This window comes from Lampetra fluviatilis, chromosome 15, assembly GCF_964198595.1.
Source record: "Lampetra fluviatilis chromosome 15, kcLamFluv1.1, whole genome shotgun sequence".
Taxonomy (NCBI): Eukaryota; Metazoa; Chordata; class Hyperoartia; order Petromyzontiformes; family Petromyzontidae; genus Lampetra; species Lampetra fluviatilis.
This window is the reverse complement of record NC_136289.1, coordinates 10,550,942-10,563,325: the sequence shown is the minus strand read 5'-3', so window position 1 is coordinate 10,563,325 and position 12,384 is coordinate 10,550,942. Positions and strand designations below refer to the sequence as shown.

Genomic DNA, 12,384 nt, shown 5'->3' with positions numbered 1-12,384 from the left:
TGAGTCGGTGGGTTTCTCTGTGTGAGTCGATGGGTTTCTCTGTGTGAGTATGTGGGTTTCTATGTGTGAGTCGATGGGTTTCTCTGTGTGAGTCTGTGGGTTTATCTGTGTGAGTCGATGGGTTTCTCTGTGCGAGTCGATGGGTTTCTCTGTGTGAGTCTGTGGGTTTCTCTGTGTGAGTCGATGGGTTTCTCTGTGTGAGTCTGTGGGTTTCTCTGTGTGAGTCTGTGGGTTTCTCTGTGTGAGTCGATGGGTTTCTCTGTGTGAGTCTGTGGGTTTCTCTGTGTGAGTCGATGGGTTTCTCTGTGCGAGTCTATGGGTTTCTCTGTGCGAGTCGATGGGTTTCTCTGTGTGAGTCTGTGGGTTTCTCTGTGCCAGTCTGTGGGTTTCTCTGTGCTAGTATATGGGTTTCTCTGTGTGAGTCTGTGGGTTTCTCTGTGTGAGTCTGTGGGTTTCTCTGTGTGAGTCTGTGGGTTTCTCTGTGCGAGTCGATGGGTTTCTCTGTGCGAGTCGATGGGTTTCTCTGTGTGAGTCGATGGGTTTCTCTGTGTGAGTCGATGGGTTTCTCTGTGCGAGTCTGTGGGTTTCTCTGTGCGAGTCTGTGGGTTTCTCTGTGCGAGTCTATGGGTTTCTCTGTGTGAGTCTGTGGGTTTCTCTGTGTGAGTCTGTGGGTTTCTCTGTGTGAGTCTGTGGGTTTCTCTGTGCGAGTCGATGGGTTTCTCTGTGCGAGTCGATGGGTTTCTCTGTGTGAGTCTGTGGGTTTGGTTGTGAATCTACGGGTCTCAATCTGCGCCGATAGGTTCCCATGAGTAAGTCTAAATGCGTCTTATGTAAGTCTGAATGTGTCTTATGTAAGTCTGAATGTGTCTTGTGTAAGTCCGAATGTGTCTTATGTAAGTCTGAATGTGTCTCATGTAAGTCTAAATGTGTCTCATGTAAGTCTGAATGTGTCTTATGTAAGTCTGAATGTGTCTCATGTAAGTCTGAATGTGTCTTATGTAAGTCTGAATGTGTCTCATGTAAGTCTGAATGTGTCTCATGTAAGTCTAAATGTGTCTCATGTAAGTCTGAATGTGTCTTATGTAAGTCTGAATGTGTCTCATGTAAGTCTGAATGTGTCTTATGTAAGTCTGAATGTGTCTCATGTAAGTCTGAATGTGTCTTATGTAAGTCTGAATGTGTCTTATGTAAGTCTGAATGTGTCTTATGTAAGTCTGAATGTGTCTCATGTAAGTCTGAATGTGTCTTATGTAAGTCTGAATGTGTCTTATGTGCGAAGCCGCTGCGAGCGAGGTTATTTACGCTTCATATCCCTCCGCAAAGGAGGTGTGTGTATATTGTGGTGGGCTCGCTTCTCGTTATTGTAAACATCGTATTCAGCGCTGTCGATGTGTGCTGACCAGCGCGGCGAAGTAAGGTAGAACAACGCCAGCGACCGACACGGTGCGGAGAGAGGCCTTCATCCAGCCGTGACTTGTCGAGGCCAGTAAATGATTTATGATTCTTCTTCTTGGTTCTTTCAGTAAAGTCATCACGTAGAATGGAAATAATAAAATAATAAAAATAAAACATAATAAAATAATTCTCACGACGTTTCGGCCACAACGCAGGCAGCCGTCCTCAGGTGGAGAACAGGTCTAAATAGACGCTACAAGCCTGGGGTGTGTCATTCAGACTCTGTCTTCTCGACAGACCTGTTCTCCACCTGAGGACGGCTGCTTGCGTTGTGGCCGAAACGTCGTGAGAATTATTTTATTATGTTTTATTTTTATTATTTTATTATCGCCCTTCTACGTGACTTTACCGAAAGAACCAAGAAGATGAATCCTTGCACTCATGACAGCTTTAAATCGAAATTTGATTTATGATTGTGTCTCTGCACACTCTGGCAGTGTACGGCACGCATATCGGGCGTCACCCAATTGCTTTTTGTGTTTTAGTATTTTTTTGCCCTTCTCCCCGCACCTCCGATTAGCGCGGTCGGCGCGAGAGAAGTTCAACACACACACACGCACGATGCTTACGTACGCACGTACTATCCCCGTGTAGCCGAACGTAGACGGAGGAAATGCACAGAGGCGTCTTGGATTTACCGCTAGAAAAGCGGTTACTCACTTGGGTCACGGTCCGGAGCACAAACTCTAACATTGACCCCGTGACCCCCTGGCGGGGGAGGGGGTGGGGGGCTGTGGGGGAGGGGGCAGGAGAAGCTGCCCCACACCTATAGAGACTTGCAGCGATAATTCTCCGTAAGCGGTGGTGGGGGGGAGGGGAGGGGGGTTGCTTTAACGGCGATGGAGTTTGTTGCAACGGGCGCCCGATGGCTCAAGGAAATCAAAACACAGCCAGATTTATGGTGGCCTCTGAGTTTTGGCTGAGCGTGTCTGCGAACGGGGAGGGGATCGGCTCACGATAGCTGCTACCACCGCTGCCGCTTGTGCTGCTAGTGCTGCCAGCTATGAGTGAGCTGTGTGGCCGCGTGAGTTAGACAGACGTCTGTTGCGGAAGCGCGTGACAGCATCGGGGGATTGATGGTGTTGGCATTCATCACCGTGATTAAACTGGTTTCCACGTCCAGTTGACAACGACAAAAAGTGTCTTTTCGCGTGGTTTTTTTGTTATGGCGTGGAGGTTTTAGTCGTTTTGTTGTCGCTCTTTGTTGGGTGTTGTAGTTGTGGGTTGTTGTGCTGGCTGGCCCAAAAGTTAGGACACATAGGGTTATTAGACTGGGTGGCCCAAAATTCAGGACACAGGGTTATTTTACTGGGTGGCCCAAAAATCAATGTGCCGTTGCAGTTCTTTGAAGTCATTTTCTCCAGGGCTGTTTTCTCATAGACGCGAGAGCTGTAGAATTTCCCGGAGTGATCCTCAAAAGCAGAGGTGGAGTGCAATTGTTAGACAAACAATAATGGGAACACCACGAGATATTCCTAACAGAGACAAAGATCTCCCGTATAGCCTTTAACAGACTCTTGGGGCAAGTACACTAATCACACACACACGCACACACGCTTGCATGTGTGTGTGTATGAAATATATTATATGGAGAGCGGTGGTGTAGTGGTTAGCACACTGCGCTGTAAACCAGACGACCCGAGTTCGATTCCCGCTCACAAACCAACAACATTGGCAGATATTTGTACCAGTCCTGGGCCTTCTCATAGGTCGACTCAGCCTTAAATAAGTGCCTCCCGGTGCAGTAAAATATCAGCGCTGGGGAGACAAAGGCGGCCGGGAGTGGTGTTAGTGCTACTCGCTAATAGCACTTGCCCACAATGTCTCCGATGGCTACACGGGGGATCTTTGTCTTTGTGTATATATGTGTGTTTTTGTATGTGTGCGTTTGTGATCTTAGCGTTTGTACCTATGTGTATCTGTGTGTGTTTCTAGATGTGTATTTACGTGTGTATGTGTTTCTATATGTGTATTTATGCATGTATATGTGCGTGTATCTGTGTGTGTGTGCGCATCTGCATGTATATGTTTGTGTATGAACGTGTAGTTATCTGTATCTAAGTGAATCAGAATATATATTTATACTGCTGGAGGAATCCGATGAGCAACAAAGCTCTTTTTTCACAGATGCCCAGTGGGAGCACGGGGTAAGGACGTTACAACAACAGCACAAAAGCACAATAGCAGTGCAAAAATATAAGAATGGTGAACAAATCTCCAGGAAACAACTGCAAATAAAACCAAACCATCCCCATCGTCCCACGCAAAACCTACCAAGGCATCATTACCTGTGTATCTGCTCGTGTGTATATCTACGTGTGTGTGTTGACATCGCACCGGCTACTCGAATGACGAGTCAAGTACCTGGGTGTGCGATGGGTTAAAGAGCTTTACAGCCTATCGGATTCCTCCTGCTGTCTAAATTAAATATTCTGAGTCTGAGATGAACGTCGCCACCAGGGAGACAAAGACGGCCGGGACGCGGTTCCTTCGTTGTGAGCCTCATCCGTTCGATGCCACTCGCGAACAGCACTTGCCCTCCTCCCCAAAACAGCCTGCTCAAGGCTATCCGGGTGATCTTTGCCTGTGTCTTTGTGCGCCGGGCGGGCGGGCGGGCGGTGGTGTAACGGCCACGAGATGTTTGTTTATTATTGTTGTTGTTGTTGTGGCTCTCTCCGCGCGCAGCAGGACGAGATAAAGCGCGGAGCGGCGAGCAGCGCCGAGAGGAAGAGCAAAGGACGCACGGGGTGGCCTCAGCACGTGTGGGCACTCGAGTTCCAATGACCCCTTCACCCCCCCACCTCCACCCTACCCCCCTCCCACCACCACCCACCCTACCCCCCTCCCACCACCACCCACCCTACCCCCTGCTGCCCTCCAGCAAAGCCAAGACAGAGACCAACAACCCCCCCACCCCCAACGCGTCGGGCTTTCGCGACCAAACTTATCCGTGGCAAGCGAGGAGAGGCCCAGGACCGAGGTTCGGGTATTCCTCGCCGCACGTTGGCCGTGAGCGCGGGAAATGGAACTCGGGTCGCAAACCTACCGCTCCGCACGGCCACATAGCGGACAGAGACAAAGCCCCCCCCCCCCCCCCCCCCCAATACTAGCCCCGTGTGGCCTCCAACAGACTGTTGGGGCAAGTGGCTGCGAGCGAGTAGCGGGCACCTGTGAGGGCCGCCACTGTGGCCCGCGGCCAAATGCGACAACCACGACCACAACTGCGATGCCACCACCGCCACCACCGCCGCTGCTGCCGCCTTCTCGTCTGCAGTTGTGCATCAAGACCCTCTGCGGCTCAGGTCTCCCAGCGGCGGCTGCAGCGGCCAGTGACTTGCTTTGAAGTGCGCAGGCGGTGCAACTGCGCCGGTGCTCCGCATGCCCCTGGAGAGACCCGAGAAGACGCTGGGGCTACGAAGAGTGTAGGGTGGGTTTGACGGGGGGGGGGGGGGGGGGGGATTTGGACACGTGCCCCCCCCCCCCCGCTCCATTTAATTCCTTGCACCATGAACCCCGCCTGGCAAAAGGCAGCCTCACGAACTCCTCTGCTAAGGAAGGTCACGTGCGGCGGTATGAATATGCGTGCGTGTGTGTAAGTGTGCGTAAGTGTGTGTAAGTGTGTGTGTAAGTGTGTGTGTAAGTGTGCGTAAGTGTGTATGTGTAAGTGTGTGTGTGTAAGTGTGTGTAAGTGTGTGTGTGTAAGTGTGTGTGTGCGTAAGTGTGTGTGTGCGTAAGTGTGTGTGTGTAAGTGTGTGTAAGTGTGTGTGTGTAAGTGTGTGTGTGTAAGTGTGTGTGTGCGTAAGTGTGTGTGTGCGTGTGTATGTGTAAGTGTGTGTGTGTAAGTGTGTGTAAGTGTGTGTGTGTGTAAGTGTGCGTGAGTGTGTGTGTAAGTGTGTGTGTGTAAGTGTGTGTGTGTAAGTGTGTGTGTGTGTAAGTGTGCGTGAGTGTGTGTGTAAGTGTGTGTGTGTGTAAGTGTGTGTAAGTGTGTAAGTGTGTGTGTGTGTAAGTGTGTGTGTGTAAGTGTGTGTAAGTGTGTGTAAGTGTGTGTAAGTGTGCGTGAGTGGAGAGCGGTGGGGCACACAGGTTCGCGCGCCGTGCTACGAACCCGGCGGCCCGAGTTCGATTCCCGCTCGCGGTCAACGCCGGGTGACGATTAGTATGAACTGGGCCTCCCCTAGGTCGACTCAGCCTCAAATGAGTACCCGGTGCGTTGTGTAAACATTGTCACCGGGGAGACAAAGGCGGCCGGGCGTGGTGCTGGCCACCCACCCCCCTCGTGTGCCTTGCCCGGCCTTCATAGGTGCTCGCTAGTAGCACTTGCCCCAAATAGCCTGTTCAAGGCTACGAGGGGGATCTTTGTCTTTGTTGTTGTGTGTGTGTACGCTACCTCAATCGCGGAGTTGGTCGCAGAGATGACGCGGTGATGCTGTCTGCGGGGAATTTAGTTTTGTTGTTGTTGATGTATTTGATGTTTTTTTTTAATCTGTGTCGGTTTCGGGGTTAGAGCTCAGTTCTTTGTGAACTCGGTTCATAAGTGTGCATCCGGCCGATATATGCAGGCACATGCTCGGATATACCACACAAACTTACACAAACATACACAATACGCATGCATACACATACACGCGCGCCTGCGCGCCACATTAATACATACGGATGATACAAAGGCCAAACTTCTGGGGCAGGTTCAGAACGCACACACGTATCTACTTGAACACGATTTACACGCGGCGCACACGCGCATGCACATGTATGCACGTGAACACGCATACAGCGCACACGCAAACGCACACACACATATATACCGTACTCAGTAGAAACGCACACACGCCTTAAAACACACACGCACACGCTGCAAATCACTTCACCTGGTTTTAAATCGAAAATCGATCGATGGATTTGTAAATATTTCAATGTGCCCACATTAAAATTGTATTCCACCCACGTTTCGCATCATAATTTGCATCATTACAGTAATAAATCATCATCATTACAATCAGCATCATCATTACAATCGTGCAGAGACAAAGACAAAGATCCCCCGTATAGCCTGAGCAGACTCTTTGGTCAAGTGCTGTTAGCGAGCACCTATGAAGACCGGCACGGTACACGAGGGGGTGGGTGGCCAGCACCACGCCCGGCCGCCTTTGTCTCCCCAGTGGCGATGTTTACTACACACCGCAACCAGGTACTCAGTTGTGGCTGAGTCGACCTAGGGGAGGCCCAGGACCGGTTCAGATAATCGTCACTGGTGTTGACCGCGAGCGGGAATCGAACTCGCGTATGTATGTACAGTATGTTGAACTTCTTTCGCACCGTACGTAGCCAACCTTGCTAATCGGAGGTGAGGGGGGAAGGACAACAAACTAAACAACAACAATCTAAACACAACAACAACAACAACAGTTTTGGGTCGCCGGATTCGTAGCGCAGCGCTCTAACCGCTACACTGCCGCTCCCCACATCATTACAATCATCATCATTACCATCGTGCATATACTTACACGCGCTCACACACACATGCACACTCTCACGCAAATTCACTCGCCTCTATGTCACGATGTCACAGTCATCATCACCTTCGTACTCAATTGACAGCCAAGCCACGTGTGTATGTGTAGATGACGCAGATTGCCACATTCTCAATTCGCGTTGCGTTCAGGCGCTTGTGTGTGTGTGTCTGTGTGTGTGTGTGTCTGTGTGTGTGTGTGTGTCTGTGTGTGTGACTGTGTGTGTGTGTCTGTGTGTGTGTGACTGTGTGTGTCTGTGTGACTCTGTGTGTCTGTGTGTGTGTGTGTCTGTGTGTGTGTCTGTGTGTGTGACTGTGTGTGACTGTGTGACTGTGTGTGTCTGTGTGTGTGTGTGTAACTCTGTGTGTCTGTGTGTATGTGACTGTGTGTGTATGTGACTGTGTACACACCACGCCGTACACACCGCACTGCACAGCTCCCGTGTCCCCACCGCTCCACCTCCAATTCCCCTCCCCGACCGTTCCGAATGACGATCACCAATCACGACTTTTTGCGCGCCTTGAGACATCTCGCCCCCATCCCCCCCTCTACACAACAAGACGACACATTTATCCCCTTTGTCGAGCTTGACCGACAATGTCGCCTTTGCGTTCGACGGTGACCACGCGCATCGGCCGGTCGATTTCTTTCGTTTTCTCGTCAGATGCTTGACGTCGTCGAACGGTGCGTCGGTGCGTCGCGGGGTCGGAGTGGCACGCGTCTGTGGCGGCGACACGACGACACGATGACACGTGCGTGGCGTGGCGTGGGGTGGAGGAAGTGTCACGTGTTGGCGGCGGACAATTTGTGCTCGATTCTACAACGCGCAGCGGTTGGTGGTGATGGTGGTGGTGGTGATGGTGGTGGTGATGGTGGTGATGGTGGTGGTGGTGATGATGGTGGTGGTGGTGGTGGTGATGGTGGTGGTTATGGTGGTGGTGGTGATGGTGGTGGTGGTGATGGTGGTGGTGATGGTGGTGATGGTGGTGGTGATGGTGGTGGTGGTAGTGATGGTGGTGATGGTGGTGGTGATGGTAGTGATGGTGATGGTGGTGATGATGATGGTGGTGATGGTGATGATGGTGATGATGGTGGTGATGGTGATGATGGTGATGGTGGTGATGATGATGGTGGTGATGGTGATGATGGTGATGGTGATGATGGTGGTGATGGTGGTTATGGTGGTGGTGATGGTGGTGGTGATGGTGGTGATGGTGGTGGTGGTGATGGTGGTGATGGTGGTGGTGGTGATGTTGGTGATGGTGGTGGTGATGGTGGTGGTGATGGTGGTGATGGTGGTGGTGGTGATGGTGATGGTGGTGATGGTGGTGATGGCTACGTGCGTGTTTCTCTGTAATCCAGCACTGTGTGGAGGCAGCAGTGGGGGTTGTTGGAGCACACACACACAGAGAGAAGTTGTGAAACTCCCTTGCCGTAGGCGTCTAAGATGACCTGCTCAGGAGAACGCGGAACACGGCAGCAGCAGCAATGTGGTGGACTCCACCTGCTCCATCCATTCGTGTGTCGTCTTTCCGACAGCTGCAGTTTCCTGCAACGTGCAAACACTTTGATATAGAGAGAGGGCAGCAGAGCTTGGGCAACTGTGGCTGCGAGTGCCGCTGCCTTCCCGCTCCTCGTCTGTGGTTCCTGCTTATTCTGAGTCGTCCCCCACCTCTCTCTCTGAGTCGTCCTCTGTGTCTCTCTGAGTCGTCCTCTGCCTCTCTCTCTCTGAGTCGTCCTCTGTCTCTCTCTCTCTGAGTTGTCCTCTGTCTCTCTCTGAGTCGTCCTCTGTCTCTCTCTGAGTCGTCCCCTCTCTCTGAGTCGTCCTCTCTCTCTCTGAGTCGTCCTCTGTCTCTCTCTCTGAGTCGTCCTCTGTCTCTCTCTCTCTGAGTCGTCCTCTGTGTCTCTCTGAGTCGTCCTCTGTCTCTCTCTCTGAGTCGTCCTCTGTCTCTCTCTCTCTGAGTCGTCCTCTGTCTCTCTCTCTGAGTCGTCCTCTGTCTCTCTCTCTCTGAGTCGTCCTCTGTGTCTCTCTGAGTCGTCTTCTCTCTCTCTGAGTCGTCCTCTGTCTCTCTCTCTGAGTCGTCCTCTGTCTCTCTCTCTGAGTCGTCCTCTGTCTCTCTCTCTGAGTCGTCCTCTCTCTGAGTCGTCCTCTCTCTCTCTCTGAGTCGTCCCCTCTCTCTCTCTGAGTCGTCCTCTCTCTCTGAGTTGTCCTCTCTCTCTGAGTCGTCCTCTGTCTCTCTCTGAGTCGTCCTCTGTCTCTCTCTCTCTCTCTGAGTCGTCCTCTGTGTCTCTCTCTGTTCGAGAGCGAATGAACTCTGTGCTGCGGCGGTGGCGGTACAAGTGAAACAAAAATCACAAAAATCAACATTATTAATTTTATTACAATTCACGAACAATAGCGAGGAATCCGTCGATACGTTTTCAACTCAAGAAGCTCGGAGGAGCAACGGGACGGCGAATATTTCCGTCGGTGGCCTTGAGGCAGGGTATTGGACAATTCCACGTTGCCATGGCGGGGTCAGTCCATCCATAAGTGTTCGGTGATTGCAGCTTCGTGGGAGAGGGCTTGTTAACGGTGGTCGTCTTGATGAGAGCATCCACTCGATTCATTCGGTCATTCCGATAGGGCGGGATAGTGAGTGGGACGTCTTTGGTGTGTAACGACGCGTCGATTAATCGATACTATACGGGACTTTATTCTGATTTAAAGCTTTCGTGACTGCAGGGATTCATATTTTTGGTTCTTTCGGTAAAGTCACGTAGAAGGGAAATAATAAAATAATATTAATATAAAACAATAACAATTCTCACGACGTTTCGACTGAAATCCACATCAAGAAACTTTCTTGCTGTGGATTTCACACCTGATGATGATTGCTTGTGTTGCAGTCGAAACGTCGTGAGAATTGTTATTGTTTTATATTTATATTGTTTTATTATTTCCCTTCTACGTGACTTTACCGAAAGAACCAAGACTACGAGACTTTATTCGTTAATTAAATGACGTACCAATGTTACATCGAGGCTAATGGTGCAAACCAAAGTATACAACCGGAATAGAAATGCCTTTTTTTAAATAAAACAATACCGACAAGATGATAACAAAACGATATATAATCATATCTAGTCGATTATAATCGATTTTTGGAATGACAACCACTCAACACATTCGTCAATACCACTGCGTGCCTTAATAGGATAAATATATAACAGGCGACGTTTCGGGCAATGACCCTTCTCCGCGTACTATAAATAAGGGCAATTGCTCTAACCGTGTATTGTTCATGCGCTACGAACTGTAGAAGGTTCGTGACACCGAAACGTCGCCTATGATAGGTTCTCCTATTGAGGCCACACACACACAACAGTGTTGGAATTGATGAGTGTGCGGAGTCGAGTTGTTATTGATCAGCTGCGCAGAAGCACCACCACTAACGCAGCAGCAGCAGCAGCGTCACCGAAATCATCACGCGGGACATCTGTGAACAAAAACTTCATAGCTCATCGGCTTCCTCCTGCAGTTTAAATAAAGTCACGTAGTTAAAACATACTTGATACAGCTGTCGTGGCTGTGACGGTTCCACCTGAAGACGGAAGCTTGTGTTGCCTCCGAAACGTCGTGATTTTTATTTTATTTTACTTTGATTAATTTTAATGTTTTACCTACACGGTGACTTTACCGAAAAAACCTAAGAATGTGAATCCTTGCAGTCACGAAAGCTTCAATATCTAGAATTAAGTTTAAATAAAGTTTATGATTTGTTTGATTTGGGGCGGGGGGGGGTGCAGGGGAGGTAAGATTCTCGATCCGCAGTTGGGGATGTGAACCCAATCCGTGGCTGGCTCGAAGTGACGACTCGACATCTTCGTTAACGACACCGACTTAAAACAACTAAAATATAATATCATATCGGCGACGTGCTGTGAAGAAGGGCAATTGACCGAAACGTTGCTGATTAGGTATTTTTTTGAACGCCACGGTGTTATTGACTGGCGTGTTGATTATTGTTGTTGTTGTTAAATTTGCTTGTGCACCACTGCCAAAGGCAGCAGCAACAGCATCAGCTGTATCATCAGCATCACCAAATCATTTGTCGAGATGACTCGATAACTATATACGGACACTGCCTGCGTACTGCAGGGCGGATGATGATGATGCTGCCAATGATAATGATGATGACGATGATGATGATGATAATGATGATGACGACGATGATGATGACGATGATGATGATAATGATGATGACGACAATGATGACGACGATGATGATGACGACGATGATGATGATGATAATGACGATGATGATGACGATGATGATGACGACGATAATGATGATGATGACGACGATGATTATTACACCAAAGTCCACGTTCGTTTATCGTGCAATGTAAAAAGAAAACGCTAAAATCTCACGGTATTTGTTTGTTCGTCAAAGGGAGGATGTTGTTTCCGTGTCCCGTCGACTGTTAAATGAAGGAAGTCCAGCAGCTCGCGACAACACGACGGATACATTAATGTCATTCCATAATCGTTGTTGTTGTGTGTGGTTTAAAAAAAACTATATATATAAACGTATAAGTTATTGCGCCCGCTGATGTCGCTGGAAATGTTCAGACGTATTCATCACACGGCCGTGAACGGTACCCGTGCATTATCTTTGCTCTGTGATGTGCGATTCTGAGCGTACGGGATGATCCATTTATCACAATCATTATTTATCCTGGAGGAATCCGATGAGCTATTAAGCTTTTTTTGTTAGCAGACGTCCAGTTTGGGGGTGGGGGGGGGGGGTCATCAGGTGACATCAACACGATGCGAGTGCAAAGTAGAGAAATGAGTAAGCAAGTCGATAAATGACAGTCTTGTTCTCCTAGAACGCCACGTGTTGTTCTCACAACGGGAATTGGATATAACGCGATGATGAATGCATCGGGGAACACACTTCATATATATAACGCGGACGCGAATTGGAAATAATGCGATCGAGTGAACGAAACTCCGTCGAGCGAGTAGGAATCAGCCGCTGTGACAGGCTGCCTCGGCGTAGCGTCATCGCACAAGGGCATGGGGATGCTGCTGGATGCTTCTAGACCAGTGGTTCTTATCGTGGGGGTGCGCGAGATGCCCTTTCTGGGGGTGCGAGACGTGGGCAATCTTTTTTAAAAAGGTAAAGCATCGAAACACACATTAAGCGTTTACTACCTGGTTAAATAAAGGTGAAATTAAATAACGTAAATGAATACAACTTACTTTGTTTCATCAAACCCTACGTATTTTTAGAACTTTCGTGACTGCAGGAATTATTATTTGGTTCTTTCGGTTAAGTCACGTCTAAAGATAAAATAATAAATTTAATTTAATTTAATTTAAATTTAATTTATTATTTTATCTTTAGACGTGACTTAACCGAAAGAACCA

At 49.2% G+C, this 12,384-nt stretch overlaps 1 protein-coding gene across 1 annotated transcript in view; it reads left to right on the top strand.

The window, feature by feature from the left end:
* Window positions 1-4,251, top strand: part of HAND2 (heart and neural crest derivatives expressed 2) — a 46,314-nt gene extending 42,063 nt beyond the window's left edge. Inside the window, exon 4 of the mRNA XM_078863409.1 lies at window positions 4,144-4,251. Within this exon, the coding sequence (XP_078719535.1) occupies window positions 4,144-4,239 (96 nt within the window). The 3' untranslated portion in view covers window positions 4,240-4,251. The remainder of the gene's footprint in view (window positions 1-4,143) is intronic.
* The last annotated feature ends 8,133 nt before the right edge of the window (window positions 4,252-12,384 follow it).